Genomic DNA, 21,478 nt, shown 5'->3' on the forward strand with positions numbered 1-21,478 from the left:
CCCAAATAGGAAAGTAACTCAATGGGCAGTATCTGGCACGTGCGCAATTATGTAAACTCGGGCATATTGTGCAGCCCGCAGGGCTGCCTCCAGTTTAAATGTAATATCTGTCATCTATCTTTTTCCCGAAGGTATGTCAGACATTCCTTTTTTTTTTTTTCTTACACTCCCTCGTCCTCTTTTATCCAAATATAATTAATTGTTCCTAGAGATGTTCTTCAAAGACATGTGGCGGTTCATGGTGAAACCTCCGCCGATGGGCAGTCTTTGAATCAGCCGATGACTGGTGTAAGACATCGTACACAAGAAGCGTGTCGCAATTATGCAAGAACTAAGACAAAATGTGATTCTAACTTACCCTGCAATCGTTGTCGCGTTAAACAAATTCCATGCGACAGACGGCCGAGAAAGATGCCGGTGCGTGCATCTTTGTCAGGGGCTAGCCAGGATTCAATAACGTCAGTATCAGAAGTTAATGTTACTCGCGATGTTCGATCTTCTACTAGGTTAAACATAGATGCGGAACACGCTAGACCTAATCAGAATATTCAAAGCTCTTCGGAAAATAGCGAAGGTCTTGATAATCCAACACATAGCTCTGCTCCATCGCCGACAAAGCAGCTACATATCCATGATGCGATCATTGAATCTGTCGCCACTGGTGGGTTCGGCACCTTCATGGACAATGTGTCTGAGCAAAACACGAATAATGATGCTGTCCCACCCGGCACCGGATCATTGGTAATTGGGTCGCATATAGAAAGCTGGGCCGGTCGTCATTTCGTTGTAACCCATTCGAGGATATGTCGAAATGCCCTAGGACGGCCGGAGTGCTCCTCGAGAAGCCTCGGTCACATGCCAGAGTTGGATAAGTTATGGGGCTGGCTTGGGCTCGACTTCGCAAGCCCCAATCCGTTCGAACCCCTCGCAAGCTTACCGCTCCGCGAGAGTGTGCGGGATAAGCTTGCTGCTATCTCTCAGGCTCTCCTCCAAAAGGCCCTCAGAGTCCATCAGCTTGACCCTGCCACGGCTGCTGCTAGTTACCCTTCCCCGTCTCCCGATGGCAACTCCCGCGGGTTCCTTATTCTCCCGCCCTCCGCGACTATGGAACATTTTCTTCGCGAATATATGCGCATCTTTGAGCCATTTTATCTTCTCGTTCCTGGAGGCGTTTTGGATGCAAATATGCTGCTGAATGGATCTAATGATACGTCATCTACTCTTCTTATTCTGCTTATGATAGGACAGGGAGCTATATCAGATCCTACAAATGAGGCACGACGTCTGTCGGGTGGCTTAACGGAAGTCTGTCGAAAAGGATGTTTCTGTCTGCCACCAACCGTTATTGCTGCATTGTGCCCTGGTATTTATTATTCAAGCTGCATGGAGTGGCGATAAATGGCTGATGGATATCGGCCTTGGACAGCGTGGTATCTATATTGCAGTATGTTAACCCCTACCCCTGACTATACCATTTTTCTGGACTATACCCACTCCTAGAATTTAACACCTAACCATCAGTAGATCGTCCGAAACAGTAGATTATTCGATGCTCAAGTTAGCCATACGGAGTCCCTAGAACTTGACGATGATTCAAGGCACGTAGCCTGGCTTGAGCGAGAGAGACTAATTAGGTAGGGCCACTTTTCGCTTCCTCTCGAACTCTTCCTTTTCCCATGATTAAAAGGAGCTGCTAACATTGTGAATTTCTACTATCTAGGCTTACATATACATGGGTCATTCTTGACCTAGAACTCAGCCTGTTCCTCGATAGCACCGCGCATATACAGATAGCGGACCTTAACTTAGTCCTCCCTAGTCCTGCAGAACTCTATCTAGCTTGTGATACTGACTCATGGAAGTGTGGAATAAACGATACACCGCTAATACAGCCATCTCTCCGTGTGCTATTTCAGTGGTTCCTTACCGATCAAGTTACAGGAGATAGACGTCTTTGTCTAACACCCTCGGCGTTTAGACTATTGCTCCATCCCCTTTATTCGCTTGTTAACAGTTTCCGCCAAGTCCTCAGTTGCTTTAGCGAGGGGCCGAACTCGCGCTTATTCTCTCCGGTTACGAAAAGATCTACCGATGTTCGCATGGAGGAAATGCAGGTTCTTCTGCACCGCTGGTTTAGCTTGTATTGTTCCCGTCTCCGTGAAATCGAGCAGTCAGATGTGTCTTTCAACCAATTTCGGAGCCCATTAATGATAGCAACTCTTATCACTTATCGTATTATCTATCTTAACACAGTAACGGGCTTTACCGACATCGAAAGCTTAGCTAGGAGGCGACTGAGCGACTCGAGACTTCAGCAGCTATCTTCCACTCTTGTTGAACAGTATATCCATTGTCCTGATGAGGCTCTCTTACATATCGGTCAAATCCTCTATCTTCTTCGCTCACTTGATAAGAAAGCCCGGCCACCGTGGTGGCCTGCTGCTCTTTACCGTGTCACGCTTACTCTATGGGCGATAAGTGTATTCTGCGGAGCGCGGTGGAAACTTCTATCATCGACTCTTGTCCTAATAGATGTCGAATCACGGGGCGACAACGATGCGGTATATCGTCATTTCCACTCCAGCGTAGGAGCAAGTATCGCCGTATCTAATGCAGCAACAACTTCGGATTCATCTCCTAATCACCAGGTTTGCATTCCAGCAGTCACGGACCAAAGGGGTGGTGCCGAGCCGGTAGCATTGGATGATCCCATCCGAACACTGGAGACTTGTCTGTTAGCTTTCGGGGATGGCATTGCTACGAGATTCTCGGAGGGAGTCCACACTAAGTTAAAACAGTTTTTGGTTAGTCGATACAGCCTGAGAAACGGATGACTGCTTGGGCTACTTTGTATGCTCTGCCTGAGATCTATTCTACTCAAGCTGGTCTTAGAGGCGAGTAAACAACATCGTCTCATGTATAAAACGTTATTTTACATGTTGCCTCGCATCCTGTTGACCTGGCCTAAAGGTTCCTCAAGCAGCAACTTCATCAGTCGCTTTAGCGTCTTTATTTGGCCGTCTCTACAGGCCAGAACTTCCGCATGTCCGTCCTCCATTGCGCACAAAGTGGTCGATGGACATTTTCGAGTTCCTTAGGATCCCCCCGAGCCAGTGCCCTAAAATACCAATCCTCCCTCGCCATGTCGTCTGGCTTGGCGCCGTGGAGACGTGTCTTATTGGCACTACTGAAAGGATGAATGACATTCTGGAAGACCCATCTCCGCTCTGTAGAGTAGCGGTTAAACAAGTTTTCCAGATTTGGATTAGACGACGATGTCGAAAGAGCAATCTGGAGGGTCTGAGCTAATGCGTCCCCATCTAGAAGACCGGTACATAGACCCAACCCGCCAATGGGGTTATTGATGTGTGCTGAGTCGCCCGCGAGAAAGCACCGCCCACGATGCATAGTGCTGGCAAGTAGCTGATGCATCTTATAGAGGCTCTTGCGCACTACCACGTGGTTGCTCGGCCTGGGTCCATCAATCTGGCGTAGGAGGAGTGAATCAACATAATCCGGCTCAAGAACCTGCTCGTCTGTCAAACGAGCACTGTTTGGATCATCGTTGGGTTTTGCTGGTACTGCTAAGCTATATCTCCAAAGACCTTTCTTTCCGGCCTCGACGTGTTCCAGTGGCGTCGCTACACCCCAGAATGTCTCGTCAACTGTAAAATGGACGGAAAACTCTGGGACGACTGGTGCGATACGCAGCACGTCCGTCGCTAGGAAGCGCTCGGGCCAGGAATGACCCGAGAGGCGAATTCCAAGAAGTTTACGGACTGTAGATCTACCACCGTCGCAGGCGGCGAGATATTGACCTTTAAGAACCTTGTTTCCCTCTCGCACCGTCTTTACCGTGACTGATACTTGGTTCTCGTCTTGTGACAAGTCCGTGACTTCGTGTTCCCAGAGGACTTTAGCAAACCCGGTCTTTTCCGCATTCTCCAAGAAGATCTCTGCGAGCCGACACTGAGCAAGCTGGATTGAATAACGACCTGGCTTGAACTTTCCGTCGGGACCGGCCTTGCTCATCGCGTTTTTCCCTACAATCGCGCCTAGTTCCTTGCCTACCACTGTGCCGTTCTTATCAACAACATCAGTCGGGAGCTTGCGCCACACATAGCCTCCTGAGGGCATCCCCTCTGTTGAAATTTGGTCGTAGAGTCCGATTTCCTGGAAGACATCATGTACCGGCCCGTAATACCCTATAGCACGTGGCAGTTGGCTAAGCGAGGATTCTTTTTCCAAAACGATGGTGCGGATCTGATTCATGGCCAGTCGAAGAGCAAGGAGGAGGCCGACCGGGCCAGCGCCTACTATGATAACCGGGACTGTGTCGGTTCCATTGGAGTTGTTATGTGTTGATGTGTTCGTACTCGTCCCGTTTGCCGTGGGCGTCTCATGTAATCTATCTGAAGAAGCGTGTGGTGCCATTGCTACTCTATTAATATATTATGTAATGAAATGGGAACAATCTGCCAGGCTATGCCAGTTAAGTGTCTGGGTTCATGAGCCAAAGACCAGGATATATGTTCAAAAGCTATTCAATGTATAAATGCCTGCATCTAGTGTTGTTGTGAGGCGGATAACTAGGATCTCCGAATACAAAATTCAAATGTATGGTGCGAGAATCGTGTGATTCGCCTTTACAACCGAATCCTCTCCCCAGCCGGGATTTAACAGATTTCCCGAGGAGGGTCCCGGAGGAGAACCGAGAGATCAACTCGGACCATGCCGTATCCGGAGACATGTGACCGCCCAGGTGAAGGCCTCTCCACACTTATGAAGCATCGTTGGACTAAACGCTGAGATGGGTTCTACTAGCACTGCTATGCTTTCATAAGGAAACTTGTGTGTAGGAGCTGCGTGGTCATTCATCTTCATACATTAAAATTACGACACATATTTACGACTAAGGAGGACGCTAATGAATACTCGTAGTATTAGAAGGTTTGCGTCGTTTACGCCTAGCAATATGTCTAATTTACACCACCGAATGCCTACCACCTTTGGGCCATTCCCAGGACCGCGCCAATCGTTCAACGGACGTGCTCGTGACGGCTCTGGAATAAGCAACGTAGAAGCCTTCATCGCATTCAAGGCCAAGCAATCCGATCTTGTCAGTCTCCTACCCCTTACTTTCTCTTTCCAGAAACCAGGTCCGGAAGCCTATGTCAGCATCACAGCCAAACACCTAGATAATCTAGAATGGCTTGCCGGCCGTGGATACAACCTCCTAAGCGTTTACATCCACGGCGTGCGGAAGAAGACGGCTGAGCATATCGGGGCACTTATCTTCCCGTGCTCTGGGAGAATATGGCAGACCCGATTATTAGTGGGCGGGAGGAGTTGGGTTTCCCGAAACTATACGCGGATCTTAACATCTCGCAAACAGAAAGCATATATTCGATGATGGCGAGCTGGGAAGGATCGAAATTTGCCGAATTTAGCCTTAGAGGCCTCCGCACGGAAGAAGATCGGGACGGGATGGGGTCCCGGCGGCTGGCACCCCCTGAAGCTGGGGTCGATGAGGGGATCCTTCTATGGCGCTACATGCCTTCGACGGGGCGTCCTGGGCAAGCAGATGTGGAGTACCCTGTCTTTGTCTCACATGCAGAGGAAGCAAAGAAGCAACAAGCTAGGGTGATCAAGAGGTTAACTGCGGGGGAAGGGGAATTCAAGTGGTATCCTTTGGACTGGCAGGCTTTGCCGACGTTACACCACATCGTCGCGCGGCTGGAACGGATCCAGACATTGAATTTGGTGGCTTGCGGTCTCGTGGAGAAGGCCGGCGGAGGTGATCTCTCTTCGGCAAGGAGAGTTGGAAGCGAGCAGCCGAGTTTATAAGCCAGACGAACACACGTTAGAGATAGGTTTTTCCAATCTTCGCCGAATTCCGAGCCTCAAATGAGTTTGTAAATTGATATGAAAGGTGAATGTTAATTCGTGAGCCAGCACCGGCAAACATGAGGATCCCGGCTCTCCATCGGAAGTATAGACGGCCGCGCACCTTGATCCCAAGCCACTCGACGCTGTGTCCTGCACAAGACTGTTTGTATTAGAAATCCGACGTCACGATTCATAAGGCGACTGGTGGTTTGTGTATTCTCAAAATAGACTTCGAACCAGGGTACCTAGCATTTATATCTCGTCGCGCTGACTTCTCAGAGTTAAACCCTGCCAGTGCCAATCCTATGAACTCAGGGTGAAGACCAATTTTAATTCCTACCCATATGAAGATAGTTCCAAGTAAACCACATTCAACATGGTGACGCAAACCACTACCCAAACACAGAATGGCAGCATTCAGCTCTCTCCAGATAAGTCAAAGCGTATCTCTCCCGAAGCCCTGTGCCATGTCGTCCTGCGCACGACGCCAGACAACTTCGAAGACATGGTAGAGTTCTACCTCACGATCCTCGGAGGACGGGTCTCGCACCGATCCCACCGCCTGTGCTTCATGACATACGACTACGAGCACCACCGCATCGCCATCGTCAAGGACCCGACGGCGACCCCGCGCGAGGCGGGCGCCCCGCAAGTCGGTCTGCACCACATGGCGTTCGGGTTCAAGACGCTGCAGGACCTAGTCACGTCGTACGAGGAGAAGAAGGCGGCTGGGATCCTCCCGGTCTGGTCTGTCAACCACGGCATTAGCACCAGTATGTACTACGAGGACTTGGACGGCAACCAGCTCGAGTTCCAGGTGGATAATTATGATACGGTGCCCGAGGCCGTGGAGTTCATGGCTTCTCCTGAGTTCGTGGAGAACCCCGTTGGAGTCGATTTTGACCCGGAGGTCTTCGTTAAGAGAGTCAGGAGCGGGGAGGATGATAAGAGTATTAAGGCTAGGCCGAATGTTGGTCCGAGGGATAGGAAGTAGGGTAGGTTTTAATGGCGTTGGGATTGGTGCGTTGATCACTGCAATTATAATCAGGATCAACTGTGCTCCATCGGTAATTCAAATATAGGTGCTTTTCGGATATCAAGGAGCTAATTTCAGTTATATACAATGACTAGGGGGGATGCCTGTACAATAGGTAGGGGTCCATCAATTGTCTTTCTTCGGAATCATTTTATATGATAGAGCGTCTCTCCAATGACCGAAAAAAATATATGACATGGTATTAAACAATTGACCGTATGAATAAATGGTCTACTCCATAGTACCTTAGGTTAGGTATCCAATCCTTTGTGTCCTGGTATGAACCTCCCAGCACTCCGTATTTTTATAAATAGCAATACCCATAGCGGCGAAGCTGTATAGAGGATATGAAGGGTGATTGCCGGAGCCCGATATGCTCCTAAATCAAGATGCGTACAAAGAAGTTAGAGATGTCGAATGCCTGTCATAGCCGCTGCAGAGTGGAGATAGGGGCCCCCTTTTCCCCTTCCAAATGAATCCAAATACTAAGAACACTCCCAGCACTGGGAACTTGATCTAATATCAACCCCCTCTCCCCCCCCCTTTTTTTTCTAATCTCTATCTTCTTGATTTAATCTAAAATGTATTTTAGTCGATTTCTTAGTAGCGACGAGCGAGATAGAAATACCATTGTGAAATGCCTTCGCCTAGCACAAGTAGGTACCCAACGTATATAGCTCCTAGGAGCATAATAACAGCGACAGGATGTTCAATAATCTAGCTTTATGTTTTCTCCACCCGAACCGAGGACTTTTATTAGGATAGTATTGTCGTTCGTCGACCGTGGGATAGAATCTGACGCTCTTCTTAGCGCGGGGGCCCGAGTGCTCGGAGCGAAGAGCACTTCGTCTCGGGACTTTCTGCCTTCTGGCCCATGGCGGCGGGACAACGAGCTGGCCTGGGTAATCTAGGTATGTGAACGTAGCCATTTCGAGTATAGCTAAGAGAAATTTGCTCGGGGCTTTTCGTACGGTCGTGTGATATGCGGTGTGGTGTGCAGTTGGGCGGTTACGTGGTTGTGTGGTGATCGATCCTGAAGATTAGAAGTCGCATTTCTAGAGATGAAATTTCGTACTTGGAAGACATAAGGACCATCAGGTATAGTCATCGGGAAAACGCTGCTGGTACATTGACTAAAAGTTCGAACTTTCAAGTAATAGAACACGCCCAAAGCCAAAACTTAGAACTGTTAAGACACGGCTGAAATAGAGTGATTCGCCCCATACTCTTTATTAGAAAGACGATGCCCAAACTTCTTATAGTTCATAGCGCACAGTTATACATTAGTTTATTCTGTCCGTGCTATTGGTGATTATAGTTCTTTTGCGTTTAGTACCTAGGCTTATTCTACATCTTACAGCGGTTCCCAGATATCCCATGTACTATTCATGTCGTCAAGGTTGAATGAGTGAGCGCCGAGCTGGATTCGAAATTGTAAGCATTGGGAGAGGGCTTCTAGTGTTTCTATACGCACTTCTGGAAAACTGTCATCTAACCATCCTGACACTAGAAAATCCAGTGCCTCGGGAGCAGTTAATTGGTAAGTGTCAACCTGATAGTAGTCAGCATATAGATATGGGCTAGGATTATAGTTACGGTTATTTAATAAGGTCGATATGTTAGTTACTTACGTCAATATGGTTCGAAGGGTCCGGGGGAGTTAGATACTGCTGATTGGGAACGGACATAAATTCCGTTTGGAAGACGGTCATCTTATCCTCTGTCTTTCCATTTGCCTATAATGTAGGTCCAAGAACCTTCGTGCGCATGCAGCCTTAGCTGTTTGATGGGATTCCTTTTCCAGATGTATTTTTAATAGCATAAGTGCTGCGTGCATTGTGATAAAGCACCAAAGTTCGCTATAACAGCAACGCAGATGTCTGTCCTCCATTAAGGGAACACATTGCTCAAGGAGGTCAACTATAGCTTGAGAATCTGTCACGACGATGCTATTTGATACTGTATACAATATTAGCTTTCCCAACACTAAACAGTGAGTAATAGTTCGCTAGCTACTGGACTAATCTTTTCCTTGGGGAGAAAGTTAAACTTACGCTTAGGCTGGAGCATAGTAATGCGAACAAGACTCAACGAAGCGAGCAGTAAGTCATCCCTGACTGTTGTGAGGCTCTGATAGCCAAACTCCGCTAAGCGGCTATTCAGGAGAAGGATATCTCGCGATGTGTGATAACATACAGTTTCCGAGAGCCAGTATCTACCGTCATTTTTGTGTAGATAAGGTCGGTGAAGGGCAAGAACACATTCTTTCAGCTGAAAAAGGCAGAAGGCATTCGCAACAATTGACAACTTAGAATCGTCCTGTGGTGTCGCATCATTATTCCAGGAAGGAATAGCCTCTATTGCTTGTGTGATTTCATGAGTGTATCGTAGTACTTCTTCATAGCTAAAGTCTTTAGATAACCGTCTATTGAATAAACGTTGAGATATCTCAAGACGCAAAGCCCAGCTGCGAGCGCTATGAACTTGATAGGACGTAAAAGTATAAACATCAAGTCGCTTTGACGTGGGTATTTCCTTCGATGCCTCGCCGAAATCATCATCGTCGAGATTCGTAGGAGGAGGGGTATCGGAATTAATGTTATGAAGGAGGGTAGGGAGACCGTACTCGAACGCATTCTGCAGATCTAATTCTCTAAGGACAGTCCATATTCGTCTTTTCATCTCTTGGGTGTAAGGTGTGCCGATATTAAAAGATAGATCGCAATGTAACCCATCTATAATTGCATCCTGGATCAAAGAGCTGGTCTCCTTCCACCACCTTTTTTGCCGATCATGGCTACCCGCTTAGCGAGATAGACTAAACAAGATATCTGGTAGTGAACAATTTTGCGATGTTTTGGGCCCTGCTGCTTCAACCACTCCTCGCATGAATAAATCCATCGCGCACACATAGCACGGTATTTTGCTGGTATAGATGTAGCCTCGGCCGAGCGAGTAGCAGCATAGGTCGATATAGATATCATCGCCAAGATGAGAACCGTCATGGTAGGATACCGAGGCCGCTGGGGTAGCCAAAAATTGGCATATTCTCTCTTGAATGTAGGTATATGAATTATTCGATGAATTTGCTCCAAGCCATCAAGGTAGAAAGAAACTAGAGCATCGGTGTCCTCCTTGGGAGGGAGGAGACACTCCAGAATTACCCCTTTTCGGGGCGAATAATCCACACTGTAGCCATTTTTGATGGATTTCTCCCTTGTAAGGCTAACACCAAGTGGTTTGAACCATTCATTAGCCGTCTCTCTGATAAAGGGGAAGAGTTCACGGATCTATATAAAATGTAAGTACGGCCAATATAAAGAGATATGCATGAAGGGAGCGTACCTCGCCGAAGAACCGAAACAAATTATGTTGGCTATAATAGCCTTGTGGGCATCTCTCTTTCGGATCACGAAGCTCGGTATTGTTGACGCGGGTTGTATTATGGTCAGACTTACTCCCCGAAAAGGATGTCGAGTCTGGTTGAGCATTGTCTCCGTCGCAAGCTTTACTAGTCAAGCTTTCAAGTTCTCCGGATTTTTCATTCAATGGCACTGAGCCATCGGATTTAGCATGGTCGCCTACCACACAGAAAGTTTCCGCCACACAATCGGTCTCATCCGTGGGGGATGCCTTCGAGAGTAATACTTTCAATTCAGCAACTTGAGCCTGAAGGTCTTGGATCTGCTTTTCTTGCGGTAGGGCTGTAAAGTTAAACGAAGAGGGCTGTTCTGTTTCGTACGAACATTGTGTTGATCTTCCCGTCCTTACACATCTCCGACAGGGTAGGTTCCGGTCACAGGACAGCTACATCCGAACACTTAGCAAGGACATTTGGGTTTGGGTTTAGGTTCATGATAAGTAGTAGCATACTTTTTTCTTCCGACATTCCATGCAACTCAGTCGCACGCGTTTCTTTCGGCTTTTTCTTTCACCAGCGAGGTTTTTCTGCCTTGTAGATCTCGACTGTTCGGTCGTATCGGCTGTCTTAACGCCGGCATTAGGCAGCATTTTCGCCGAGATATTGAAATGACTTCAAATATGTAGGCCATAAGATTAGATACGATCCTATTGTCTGGGGAGATTTATCTGGGAGAACCGGAGTTAAAGAAGAATCGCCGGCAGTAGGAATAACTTGTATATTTACGGATTTCCGATCATCTCCGACTTGGAGCCATTCTCCACTTAAAATATTCATTGAGACTTAAGATCGCTCTATTTCTACCTATTCATAACACTTCATAAAATTCTAGCAATATAGTGGACTTTAGAGGAATTTACTACAATCGGTTTTTTAAACGAAAACATGTCTGCTGGGCAGCGGAAGACTTGAATAGCTTATTAGTTGGTTCAAAGGTTTAGGTGTGGATCATTCTCAAGATTCAACTAACTATTCTAATAAAATGCCGTGGTTCATATTAAAACTCTAAGAGGTACCCATGAGATCAGGTGCCTATTTGCTACTTAGTAGGCAAAGTTAGATATATCCATCCTATGACTTAGGTGCTATATTATACACAGCCTGCTTATACATAATCCTGAGCTTCTCTTCTTCAGCCTCGAGCCGACATTTCATAGATGGGCTAGGCTCATGCACCTCATTGTACATTATCCTAAGCCTCTCCCTTTCTGCCTGTAGTCGACATTTTATAAACGTGGTAGGTTTATGCTCCATAATCCTTATGTTCATCTGCTTAAGCTTCTCGCAACGGTCTGCGAGGATAGCCTTATCAAAAAAGCAATCGCAATTTGGACATGAATCCGTCGCTTTGGCATCAAAACGTTCAAGACATACGAGACAGGTCGGGTTAATAGCGCATTTTGGGCAAGGATGAAGGCTAGGAGAGCGACGTCCGGTACGCTGGAAGACGTAGTCAAGGATCCAGCTAAATCTGTGCCCACACGCATAGGAGGCTGTGCCTGTGAGTAGCTCAGCTTGGCCGCAAGTTGCCTGGATTGCCGAACGGCGATTTAGTGCTTGGTTCTCTTGGACGTCCATATTGAATCAATCGTATTATGCTCGAGGTATATTGTATGTAGCAAGAAGCTAGGACTAATATGATGATATCCCGGTGAAGATATAGGAAGTGGACCAAGTTATTTGAGACACCTGGTCTAAAGTATTGTTGGTTAATACAATGACATTATCTCTTTATATTTAACTAGAAAGAAGCTATTCTGATAAAAAAGATAGAAGAGATAAAGGGGACAGGGGTTATTGTACGTAAAGCCTTATTCACGGTCCCAATTTTGTTCATTGCGAGTAATAGAGGTAACATTATTATTGTCTTTTGTCCAAGTGCCTAATAAACCTAGATAGATTTTTTGAAAGATGAAAGTGCTGATTTTGCTACATTCTCTGCTATGAATCCTACCTGTTGCTAATGCTCCTATACGTTAGACTTTCCATGTAAATGTGGTGATATGGAAACGGGGAACACGGCAAAAACATTTGAAGATGGTGAAGAGATATTTAATGTGAAAGGTTATGGTTTTTCATTTCGAGTTACAACCCATTTTATGGGAATAGAGGCGCACATTCGCATGTTATAGTCTTACCACCGATTATATATATGCTAAAAAGGTATATGGTCGGCAGTTGTCTTACCCCCACGCATAGTCAGTCTTGGGACTTGGTCAGATGGCAAACTTTACCTTTAATCCTTTACTAATAATTAGGTACCTACCTCTCTATTACCCAGCGCGATTTATCAAATCAAACCATGTATCCTCATACCCTTATAAGATTCCTTCGAATAATTCAGGACGAGCCCGGCCGCCTACCTAATTCGCCGTCGAGCCGCCTTATTCCCGTATAGTAAGCATCTTTACGGCTCGGTGGGCGCGACGCTGGCTCGCCATGGCTGCATCTTATGCTGCGTCGCAGCGCGCCGACGTGCTTATCGAGGTGGGGGCCGAGAACTGCTGAGGCTGTGCGGATAGAGAGGGAACGGCCGTTGACGGCTGGGGAGAAGACAGGTGCTGAGCTTAGTTTACAGAGGCTTTGGAGGATGAATGTACCCGGCCTCGAAAACCAGCTAGTAGAAATCGAAAGGATGCTAGTTCGAACCCCTTTTAGGTGCTCTTGACGACTCAGTGCATTTACCCCTTAAACCGCTCTCTCCCCAATTCGGTGCACGATGATCAATTCGATCGATGTTGAGGCGGGCCTTATATGCCTGGGACGACGCTACCTGGTTGTACTCGGCCCCTTTCCTCGAAGGAGCCGACTAGTGTGAATGGAATAAATCTATGAGACTATCGCTTAGCAGCTTTAAGCCGTATATAAAATATAATACCGTGTTTATAGTGCTCGAGATCCCATATTAACTGAAATATCCCATCTACCCAATCCCCCTCTCTATATTTCTGTCCAATCCAATGTCTAAAACACGATTGCTCGCCAGTCCCACTTATACGCTAATACATGTATCTGAACTCGGGATTCAGATCTCCCAACTCGCTCTTCTCGTAGTCAGATAACCCAACGTCTCTGACAGCCTTCTTTCTCCTCTGGTTTTCGCGGTAGATCGATATGAGATATAAGACTGACGCCAAGCCGCTCAAACATGTGAAACCGAGACAGATCGAATAACCGTTCTTGAAATAGGGGGCGTCGGTATTGAGAAAAGCGAACGTAGCTATGATTCCGCCGATGTTACCAAAGCCAATCTGCCACCCTGTACCTATAGCTCTACGATGATGACCACCGAGATTCATGCTAAACCAGCAGACAGTAATGGGCAACACGCTGTAAGTGCTCATCGTAATGAAACATAACATTGCGTACTGAACAGGTGTGTTGTCGTGGACCCTGAGTAAAACGCCAAAAGCTGCGAGACCAAGAGTAAGTGGCGCAAGTGCGAAAGCTGCACGATGATGCATCCAATCGGATAGCACAGCTGTGAGAAGAGAGAAGCCAAAAGATGCAGCCCAAGGGACTACACTGTGGAGCTGCGTCTGGATAGGATCGTAATTATATGTCGAAATGATGGTAGGCGCAAAAAAGGCATAACCATACGCGGGGACGATCAGCCCAAAGTACATAACCCCACCAAGCCAGACACGATGATCCTTCATTACATTTACAACATCGCGAAACGTAGTCTTTCGATCAGCAGCATTATGGCCTTGGTCAGCTTGTAGTCGGGCTTTTATGTAAGTCCGCTCCTCTTCCGTCAACCACTTAGCTTCCTCGGGGCTGTCGCAAATTAGAACCACACAAGTCGTACTTAAGGCTAAAAGGATTACTTACAACGAGGGGAAAACAAAGTAAAAGATAACCGCAACTAGGCATGTAAGGATTCCTTCGAGTATGAAAATCCATCGCCAGCCATTATATCCACGGATACCCTGCACTAATCAATTATTAGTATATTCCGGGAATTGGTTTTTCTACTTTGCTAGAGGACACACTTACTCTTGCCTATAGCAGACGCCAAGAGACCCCCGAAAGCACCAGCTAGAGAAGTGGACGTAAAGAATAGAGAGTAACGCTTCTGCGATTCACTCCGCTTGTACCACATGCCTAACCAAGACAGAATGTTAGCAACATACACCCACGAGTTAACACAGTATACCATTCTATCCTAGATAAGTAGATACGTACTAATGAGGTAAAAGCATCCTTAAGTCTACGTTAGCATATTCTGAATTCATAGCTTAGGGACTTGCTAATTACCAGGAAACATTCCACTCTCGAACAACCCTAAGTAATGTAAGTAAGTATGACAGTCTTATCCCAACTTAAGTGGAAGACAATACCTAGGAAGAATCGTGTCGCAAGGAGACCAGAATAGTTCTGTACAAGCCCCTGACATACGGACGCAATGCCAAACCCCAACATACAGGTAGGAAGCCATATGCGAGGTGAGAACCTTTTTAGGAAGATATTGCTAGGGATCTCGGCAATTACATATGGTATAAAAAACATGGTTAAGGCTAAGTAGGTTCTCGGTGTCAGTACAAAGCAGCGCATTTAAATAGCATTTACTTACCAGTATTATACTCGTGGTTCTCGAGGTGTAGGTCTTCAACCAGGCGGAAAGATTTCGCATTGGCAATATTGACTCTGTCCAAGAAAGCCAGGAGATAAAGAATACAGAGGAAGGGTATCAAGTGCCAGTCGACACGTGTTATGAGCTTCCGCTCCGTTGTGTGAGGAGGACATTGGACATGAAGCCCATCATACTCGGCACCGGCAACACCGGGATGATAACTATTGTTTCCAATGATTTCATCTACCGGCTTGTCCAAATCGCTCGGAGCTGAATCTGCTTGAATACCCGAGTTAGCCATCATTATCAGTTGAGTCTGATGCTGTGCGCTTGAACTACTCCGACACCCGGCTCGAAGACGCGGTATAATACGCGACGGAAATTTGGAGTTGGGATGTAGAATTTGGAGAAAATCGCGACGTACGGGAAACTTTGCTAAAATGCATTTTCGATAACTAGAGGCAAATCAAAGCCAACCGAGACACTACGTGAAAGATTTCCGTTGAAGAAAAAAAGCAATTGACTCGCGCATTCAACAACAAACTGAGTAGCTCACGAGACGGCGTGCCAAGTCTGATTCTTAGGTAAATAATAAAATTTTGCGACGAGTCGCGCCGCTGACGGCGGCTGACTATTATGTAGAGTCGGACTCAGCGGTTGACGATCTCCAAACGCAGCAGACCCTCGCGCGAATTCGGCCTTGGCTCCCGAGGCTCAAGAGCCTCAAACCCTAATATAATAATGAGCAATACAAACGTATACCCCTATTTGGTGACTTAAATAAACAAATATTTAGTATGCTCAAAATATTCAATTTAGAGCCGATGTCGCTTTAATGGGATGAGTTTATACTAGACAAACTGGAGCCACTAGACGAGATCAGCTCAAAAAGGAAAAGACCCAACTGACGGGCCAAGTTTGTGCGGGGAAATAAATAGTTGCGGAGAAGAAAAGAGCTGGACCCTGGAACGAAAGCCAGCCGGCCAGTCAGCTCGTCTCTAATGTAATATCCTCCCGAATTGTTTGCCGCGGCAGCTGTGTAGCTGAATGTCTTGATGAACCCATTGATGAGCCCTCCAATATGTCCGGCATGAAGGCCGACATAGACCCAATCAGAGGCTTGCAGACATGGCTGAGTACTCTTTCTTGATATCAATTGGTCCATATCATACTGCTCTCTCTGCCCTAAAGACACGGGTTTCGGTATACGAGGAGCCATGCCGACTCCGAGCCGACTACATTTCTCGGAATTTGCGACGCTTTGTTCTCACGTGCCATCGACTATATTTTGCTAGCATCGTGCCGTTGCGGTCTCATTATATGAGTCTCGACATAGCAATATTTTAGATGCGAAATGGAATCTCCTCGATGTAACGACCGGCCCAATTGTATGCGTTATCACGCGCAAGTGTAGCTGAGCAAAAACAATAGCACCAGTAAGTGTTTTTTTCATCAGCATCAGATGGTTAAAGATAGCATAGTGCTTTACCTCCCACTTCCACCCAGCAAGAGAATTAAGATCAGAAATACGTCATGATAGCAGTATTAAGAAGGGGCCTTCCTAGCAATCTTTGACGTTAAATCGGGTAATGCGAGTCCACTTTGGAGCTACCGAGGCGTTTTTCTTCTTCTCGTGTTCGGGTTCTGATGTAAGAGGGCGCGAGAAAAGAGTCTGTTGGCGCCTTTGACGTCTTTAACTGAGTAAAATTCCGTGGGACTTGTTGAATGCTAATCATTGAATAGACTTACGCAATATATATATGATATATACCTCATACCTATTGTCCTACGTTTAGCTGGTAGCACGTTATCCAAGATCATAGCAGATCATGTACCAAGAAAATAATAGGTAACTACCAAATTGGCCTTAGGAGTTTCTACCTCTTATACATAAGTTTATCTGACCTATTGAATTTACAATGTGCCGAGTACCGAGCTGATAATTTGATTGCATGTCATAGACTTGCTATCGTCAGGGATGTCATAAATATCCGCTTATGTCGACAGCGTGATCCAAGAGAAGAGGAAGCTTGTTTGCAGATTGTGCCACTTGATCACGCAATACATTTGCAGAAAGGCGTCAAAAAAGCTGGCGCACCTTTACTACCTACCTAATGTACTAACAATTATCCTGGTAGGTGCGCCACCTTTTTTGACGTCCTTCTGATTTGGTAGCCATCCGAGAAGCTCCTGTGGACTTGCTCATCGAGGAGGCTAAAGAATTGATTGACGCATGCGATGAGAGATCTAACCCAGCGGGCTGGTTCGAATGATAGACGAGACGGATATATTAAACCGTTCGCCGTTATAGGGTCGTGATCGATGCTACCCCCACAGTGTGCGATATGCGTGCTCAGGATGATATGAATTCAAGATCATCATGCCATAAGGTCTAACCACATTGAACTTATGATATCACATATGTATATGATCTGAGCATATGTGAGGTACCAGCGGCCAAGAAAACTAGCCTGAAGAATTCGGTGACGCTACGGATCCGTACCTAGGGAATGTACCTTAGTAGCTGCGTACTACGTAGTCGCCATAGCTGATCGAACTTGCGTGATTGGCCCGCATTTCCGCTATAGGATTAGTCTCTCTTGGCTATCAGGGAAGGCAATGAGGCGCACTCCATAGAGAACGAGCCTCTTACTCTTAGTCTTCGCGGAGGCGTAGATGGACCAATAATAACCCCCACGAGGGAAGATTGCCCAGTACGCTTATTTCGGGAACGCATATTCGGTGTGTCACATTAGGTCGTAAAAAGCTTATGTAGCGCCTAAGGAGGAAAAGAAATTCAGGTGCGAATACTACTATGTACTAGCCAAGAAGGAACCAGGAACCACAGTGGGACTTCTGTTAAAGCTGTGCGACGAAAAGTACTACATTTATTCGACGTAGGAAGAAGCATTACAGCATACATAGGTAGGTACTATGTAAAAGGATTACCCTGCTCGGTCAACCTTCTAGGCCACTTTTAGTTAGTTTGGTCAGAAGGCCGTACCTACCTAACAGGAACAATCATTAGGCGTAGCGTCCTGTTGAATATAGGTAGCAAGGCAAGTCGCGACTGTAACATAACATTTGAACTTATAAACTTACCTTCTACACCCCGTCTTCTTGAATCCTTAAGGTAGCTTCTTTCTCTCGTCTCATCAACTTGTTTGTGCTTGAAGTGTATGTTTCCGCTTCCGTGCCTACATGTTGCTCTCGGCCGCGTCATAACGTCATACCTCTCCCCGTTACGTGTGCGACCGTTTTAAGATTTAACGACTACCTAGTTGAACTCACGCTCACGCTCACGTCTCATTCTACCCGGTACTCGCTTAGTTCTTCTAATTTATACAGTATCCGCCAATTCTTAAACTGGTCAATATGAAGGCAGAATACTCGGACGAGCCGTTGACCTACGACACCCACGAGACCGCCATACCCACTGGATGGTCAGCTTGGTTTGGTGGCCCTAATGTTAAGATAGGCCCTCGTATCGCTCCTCAGATAGCGCCAATCAGCACCGATGTTCACGGTTCTTCCAGTAATCTCAGTAGCGATGCAATTCTTAACAAGCAGCTTGAAGAAGAGGCCGGTCATGCTATCCAGTATCGTACTTGTAGCTGGCAAAAGGTTCGTCTTAGAACACAAGCTCAAAGTCAAAACCAAGAACGATACATTTTACTAACATTTAACACAGACGGCCGCATTGTTATTTTCTGAATATATCTGTCTCGTGAGTTTTTCAATTATTGTTTTCTCCCCCTCATTCAGCATTGAGAGATGAGAGAATTATGAGATATATGTCCAAGCTCTTCTTCTATGCTCTGTCTTTATTTTTAAACGATGGGCATTATTGAGACTAACAGGACACTAGGCAATTATGAGTTTTCCATGGTCCTACAGCGTCCTCGGGCTCGTCCCAGGGTAAGCTTTATTTAGTTTCGGCGCAGTTAGTCTAGTCGAAGCTTAATTTACTGATATACCATCTAGGCTTATTCTCACCGTAGTTCAAGCTCTTTTAGTATTATATACGTACGTTGTCCTGGACTTCCCAATAGGTATTAAGTGCCTTAGGCCTATGCTGATGATAACACCACAGTTCTATTGTCTTATGGGAATTCTGTCTTCGACATCCCGAAGTTAGAGATGTATGTGATATTGGTCAGATGCTCTTCTGGGGTCAGAAATGGGCCTGGTATTTCACGGCTTTCATGTTTATCTTAAACAACACCTTCATTCAGGTAAGCCGACATTCGCTTCCATCATTTGAATTCCAAAAATCTTACTCCTTTATAGGGTCTCCATGTCCTCGTTGGAGCCAAATACCTTAATACGATGGTTGGCCCGGACGCTGGTATCTCGTGCCAGACTGTATCTTTCGGCGCCATTGTTGCTGTTATTTGCTGGCTTTCGTCGCTGCCTCGCACCTTTAGTATGCTTTCGAAGCTTGGTACTGCATCGGCAGTGTTCACGTTCGTCTCGGTCATCCTTGCTACAATATTTGCCGGTATTCAGGACCACCCGGCGGGCTTTAACGCAGAGCCGGCTACCAGCCCTGCTACTGGCGCAGCATTGCCCTTCGGCAATCCAATTGTCACAGCTGTACCTATCCTGGGTACTACGTTCGTCTCCGGCTTGGGAGCTTTTCTTAACATTAGGTAGACCAGAGTATTCCCTCTAGTCGGTACGCAAAACTGACAGTGATGTAGCTATACTTTCATCGGGCAGATTACACTTCCCAGTTTCATTGCCGAGATGCGTGAGCCGAAAGATTTCCCTAAGGCCCTTTGGGCATGCACGATTCTCGAGATTATCGTCTTCAGTGTCGTTGGTGCAGTCACATATGCGTTTGTAGGCAACCAGTATATGACCTCGCCAGCTTTTGGATCCTTGATCCCGCTGTACAAGAAGGTCGCTTTCTCATTTATGATCCCTACGATCATATTCTTAGGCGTCTTGTATGCTTCGGTCTCAGCTCGATTCATCTTCTTTCGAATTTTCCAGAACACTCACCACAAGAATGAGCACACTCTCATTGGTTGGGGCACTTGGACTTTGATTCTATGTATGATCTCTGACCAACCCTGATGTCTGCCCTTGCGCTAACAATGTCTCTCAGTCGTCACTTGGGTTCTCGCTTTCGTGATCGCTAACTCGATCCCATTCTTCAACTCTCGTGAGTTTCCTATGATGTTTTTAAACCTAGGGGGTATAACTAATTAAAACAAAACACAGTCCTCGCCCTCATGTCCTCGTTGTTTGATTCATTCTTTGGTTTCATTTTCTGGGGTCTTGCTTATTTCCGCATGCGAAAAGCCGATGGTGCCGTCGCATTGCTCAAGGACCGTTCATTCCGCGGGTGGTTTGAGGGTATCCTCAACATTATTATTATCCTGACCGGTCTTTTCTTCTTATCGGCTGGAACATACGCTAGTGTCCAGGGCATTTTAGACGAGTTTGCTCTGGGTACAGTTGGAACTGCGTTCCAATGCGCGAGTAATGGCATTTGAAAAAGCATTTACGTGTTTGCATTTTTTTCAAGAATAGGCGATACCCACGGACGAATATACGTTTGAGCATAACAATAAAATAGGAATGTTGTCATAGGTTGGAGGATGATGGATATACAGAAGTTTGGTTGATGTTTAGACTGCTGCAGTCACTCAACTAAGACCTTGCAGTTGGAATAGAATTGGGATTGGCATTATTACAGAGCTACATACAGTAATGCAGGGGGGTACTCAGGTTCCAGCATATATTGGGAAGCTTTAAAGAGCATATAATATACAACTACAACCATGGCTACTCCCTGGTATTTTCTAGCCATAGTTCCAATTCTTAGGCTTACACATTTTATAATCGAGCTAATTTCGCTACAGGTATCTATCCTCACCTAGCGTTCTATTAGGCGCACGCTAATTTACCGGTGGAAAGACTACTATTTAGGTGAGTTTTAAGATTTTAAAGCCTCCATAACTTGATAAATAAGGCTAGGACCGTTAGGTATATAAATCCAACTACGGTGCAGTGATGTTTTCTCCATATTGAACGTATTAAACGGTAATATCTTCGGTTAATAACTTGTGGCTTTTTGAAGACTTTTCGTTCGGTGGAATAGGGGATTTATTTCCGTACGTTTACTTTTTGATCGAGTGATAAAATCCCAAATATTTTCTTTCATAAGATAGTATTTACTACCTACCATAACGGAAAAGAGAGGTTTGGGAAAATGATTTTATAAATATAAAACTATTTTATATATAAAAACTATTATATATGATAGTAATAACGGAATTAATTTAATGCATTTTAATATTGTAAAATAATTTTAAAATATAAAATAATTTTGTAAAATAAAACGATTTTAATATTTATGTAAAAGTTACGTGAAAAAATGGGGTAAAAGTTTAAAAAAGTTAAAAATTAAAAAAACTGGTTTTTAAACCTACAGCTTTTGCGTTTGTGTAACCATAAACCTTATAATTAATTATAAAGTTTAAAGTTTTAACGTTTAAATTAATAAAATAAAATAGTTAATTTTATCGAATTATTTCGGAATGGA

At 45.6% G+C, this 21,478-nt stretch overlaps 8 protein-coding genes across 8 annotated transcripts; 4 read left to right on the plus strand and 4 right to left on the minus strand.

Annotated features, from left to right (window-relative positions):
- Positions 1-411: 411 nt before the first annotated feature.
- F4817DRAFT_317818 (uncharacterized protein) lies at positions 412-2,834 on the plus strand (the record flags this gene model as incomplete). The annotated part of the gene is made up of 3 exons (XM_049300847.1): positions 412-1,305; positions 1,525-1,634; positions 1,721-2,834. The coding sequence occupies 3 exons, from the start codon at positions 412-414 to the stop codon at positions 2,832-2,834; spliced, it is 2,118 nt and encodes a 705-aa protein (XP_049157052.1).
- An 88-nt stretch (positions 2,835-2,922) lies between these two features.
- F4817DRAFT_182498 (FAD/NAD(P)-binding domain-containing protein) lies at positions 2,923-4,602 on the minus strand. The gene has a single exon (XM_049298371.1). It carries the CDS (start codon positions 4,432-4,434, stop codon positions 3,010-3,012), a length of 1,425 nt encoding a protein of 474 aa, XP_049157053.1. The 5' UTR covers positions 4,435-4,602; the 3' UTR covers positions 2,923-3,009.
- A 373-nt stretch (positions 4,603-4,975) lies between these two features.
- Positions 4,976-5,847, plus strand: F4817DRAFT_317820 (uncharacterized protein; the record flags this gene model as incomplete). The annotated part of the gene is made up of 2 exons (XM_049300848.1): positions 4,976-5,301; positions 5,337-5,847. The coding sequence occupies 2 exons, from the start codon at positions 4,976-4,978 to the stop codon at positions 5,845-5,847; spliced, it is 837 nt and encodes a 278-aa protein (XP_049157054.1).
- Positions 5,749-7,090, plus strand: F4817DRAFT_343631 (Glyoxalase/Bleomycin resistance protein/Dihydroxybiphenyl dioxygenase). The gene has a single exon (XM_049304052.1). The coding sequence runs from the start codon at positions 6,266-6,268 to the stop codon at positions 6,881-6,883; it is 618 nt and encodes a 205-aa protein (XP_049157055.1). The 5' UTR covers positions 5,749-6,265; the 3' UTR covers positions 6,884-7,090.
- Positions 7,091-8,633: 1,543 nt separating this feature from the next.
- Positions 8,634-10,936, minus strand: F4817DRAFT_366849 (uncharacterized protein; the record flags this gene model as incomplete). The annotated part of the gene is made up of 5 exons (XM_049307044.1): positions 8,634-8,884; positions 8,980-9,694; positions 9,727-10,215; positions 10,271-10,732; positions 10,799-10,936. 5 exons carry the CDS (start codon positions 10,934-10,936, stop codon positions 8,634-8,636), a joined length of 2,055 nt encoding a protein of 684 aa, XP_049157056.1.
- A 481-nt stretch (positions 10,937-11,417) lies between these two features.
- F4817DRAFT_317824 (uncharacterized protein) lies at positions 11,418-11,924 on the minus strand (the record flags this gene model as incomplete). The annotated part of the gene is made up of 1 exon (XM_049300849.1): positions 11,418-11,924. The coding sequence occupies one exon, from the start codon at positions 11,922-11,924 to the stop codon at positions 11,418-11,420; it is 507 nt and encodes a 168-aa protein (XP_049157057.1).
- A 1,149-nt stretch (positions 11,925-13,073) lies between these two features.
- F4817DRAFT_182617 (MFS general substrate transporter) lies at positions 13,074-15,561 on the minus strand. Its single transcript, XM_049298372.1, has 8 exons — positions 15,347-15,561; positions 14,923-15,201; positions 14,690-14,866; positions 14,607-14,633; positions 14,535-14,552; positions 14,346-14,453; positions 14,181-14,283; positions 13,074-14,126 (listed from the first exon to the last, which is right to left on the minus strand). The coding sequence occupies exons 1-8, from the start codon at positions 15,366-15,368 to the stop codon at positions 13,346-13,348; spliced, it is 1,515 nt and encodes a 504-aa protein (XP_049157058.1). The 5' UTR covers positions 15,369-15,561; the 3' UTR covers positions 13,074-13,345.
- Positions 15,562-17,924: 2,363 nt separating this feature from the next.
- On the plus strand, positions 17,925-20,846 carry F4817DRAFT_343639 (transmembrane amino acid transporter protein-domain-containing protein). Its single transcript, XM_049304053.1, has 9 exons — positions 17,925-18,546; positions 18,614-18,649; positions 18,791-18,840; positions 18,907-18,948; positions 19,016-19,157; positions 19,213-19,574; positions 19,626-19,981; positions 20,036-20,092; positions 20,152-20,846. The coding sequence occupies exons 1-9, from the start codon at positions 18,298-18,300 to the stop codon at positions 20,424-20,426; spliced, it is 1,569 nt and encodes a 522-aa protein (XP_049157059.1). The 5' UTR covers positions 17,925-18,297; the 3' UTR covers positions 20,427-20,846.
- The last annotated feature ends 632 nt before the right edge of the window (positions 20,847-21,478 follow it).

This window comes from Daldinia loculata (genome assembly GCF_022478755.1).
Source record: "Daldinia loculata strain CBS 113971 unplaced genomic scaffold F4817scaffold_40, whole genome shotgun sequence".
Lineage (NCBI taxonomy): Eukaryota > Fungi > Ascomycota > Sordariomycetes > Xylariales > Hypoxylaceae > Daldinia > Daldinia loculata.

What these genes read in the sequence shown, in the direction of transcription:
- F4817DRAFT_182498 (XM_049298371.1), bottom strand. Translation starts at nt 4,434, where the DNA reads ATGGCACCACACGCTTCTTCAGATAGATTACATGAGACGCCCACGGCA.
- F4817DRAFT_343631 (XM_049304052.1), top strand. Translation starts at nt 6,266, where the DNA reads ATGGTGACGCAAACCACTACCCAAACACAGAATGGCAGCATTCAGCTC.
- F4817DRAFT_182617 (XM_049298372.1), bottom strand. Translation starts at nt 15,368, where the DNA reads ATGCATTTTAGCAAAGTTTCCC. An exon ending in GCATTTTAGCAAAGTTTCCC is followed by an intron (nt 15,202 to 15,346) that starts GTACGTCGCGAT and finishes CGGGTATTCAAG; the next exon opens with CAGATTCAGCTCCGAGCGAT. An exon ending in TACTTTGTTTTCCCCTCGTT is followed by an intron (nt 14,127 to 14,180) that starts GTAAGTAATCCT and finishes AATTTGCGACAG; the next exon opens with CCCCGAGGAAGCTAAGTGGT.
- F4817DRAFT_343639 (XM_049304053.1), top strand. Translation starts at nt 18,298, where the DNA reads ATGAAGGCAGAATACTCGGACGAGCCGTTGACCTACGACACCCACGAG. An exon ending in GTACTTGTAGCTGGCAAAAG is followed by an intron (nt 18,547 to 18,613) that starts GTTCGTCTTAGA and finishes CATTTAACACAG; the next exon opens with ACGGCCGCATTGTTATTTTC. An exon ending in TTTCTGAATATATCTGTCTC is followed by an intron (nt 18,650 to 18,790) that starts GTGAGTTTTTCA and finishes ACAGGACACTAG; the next exon opens with GCAATTATGAGTTTTCCATG.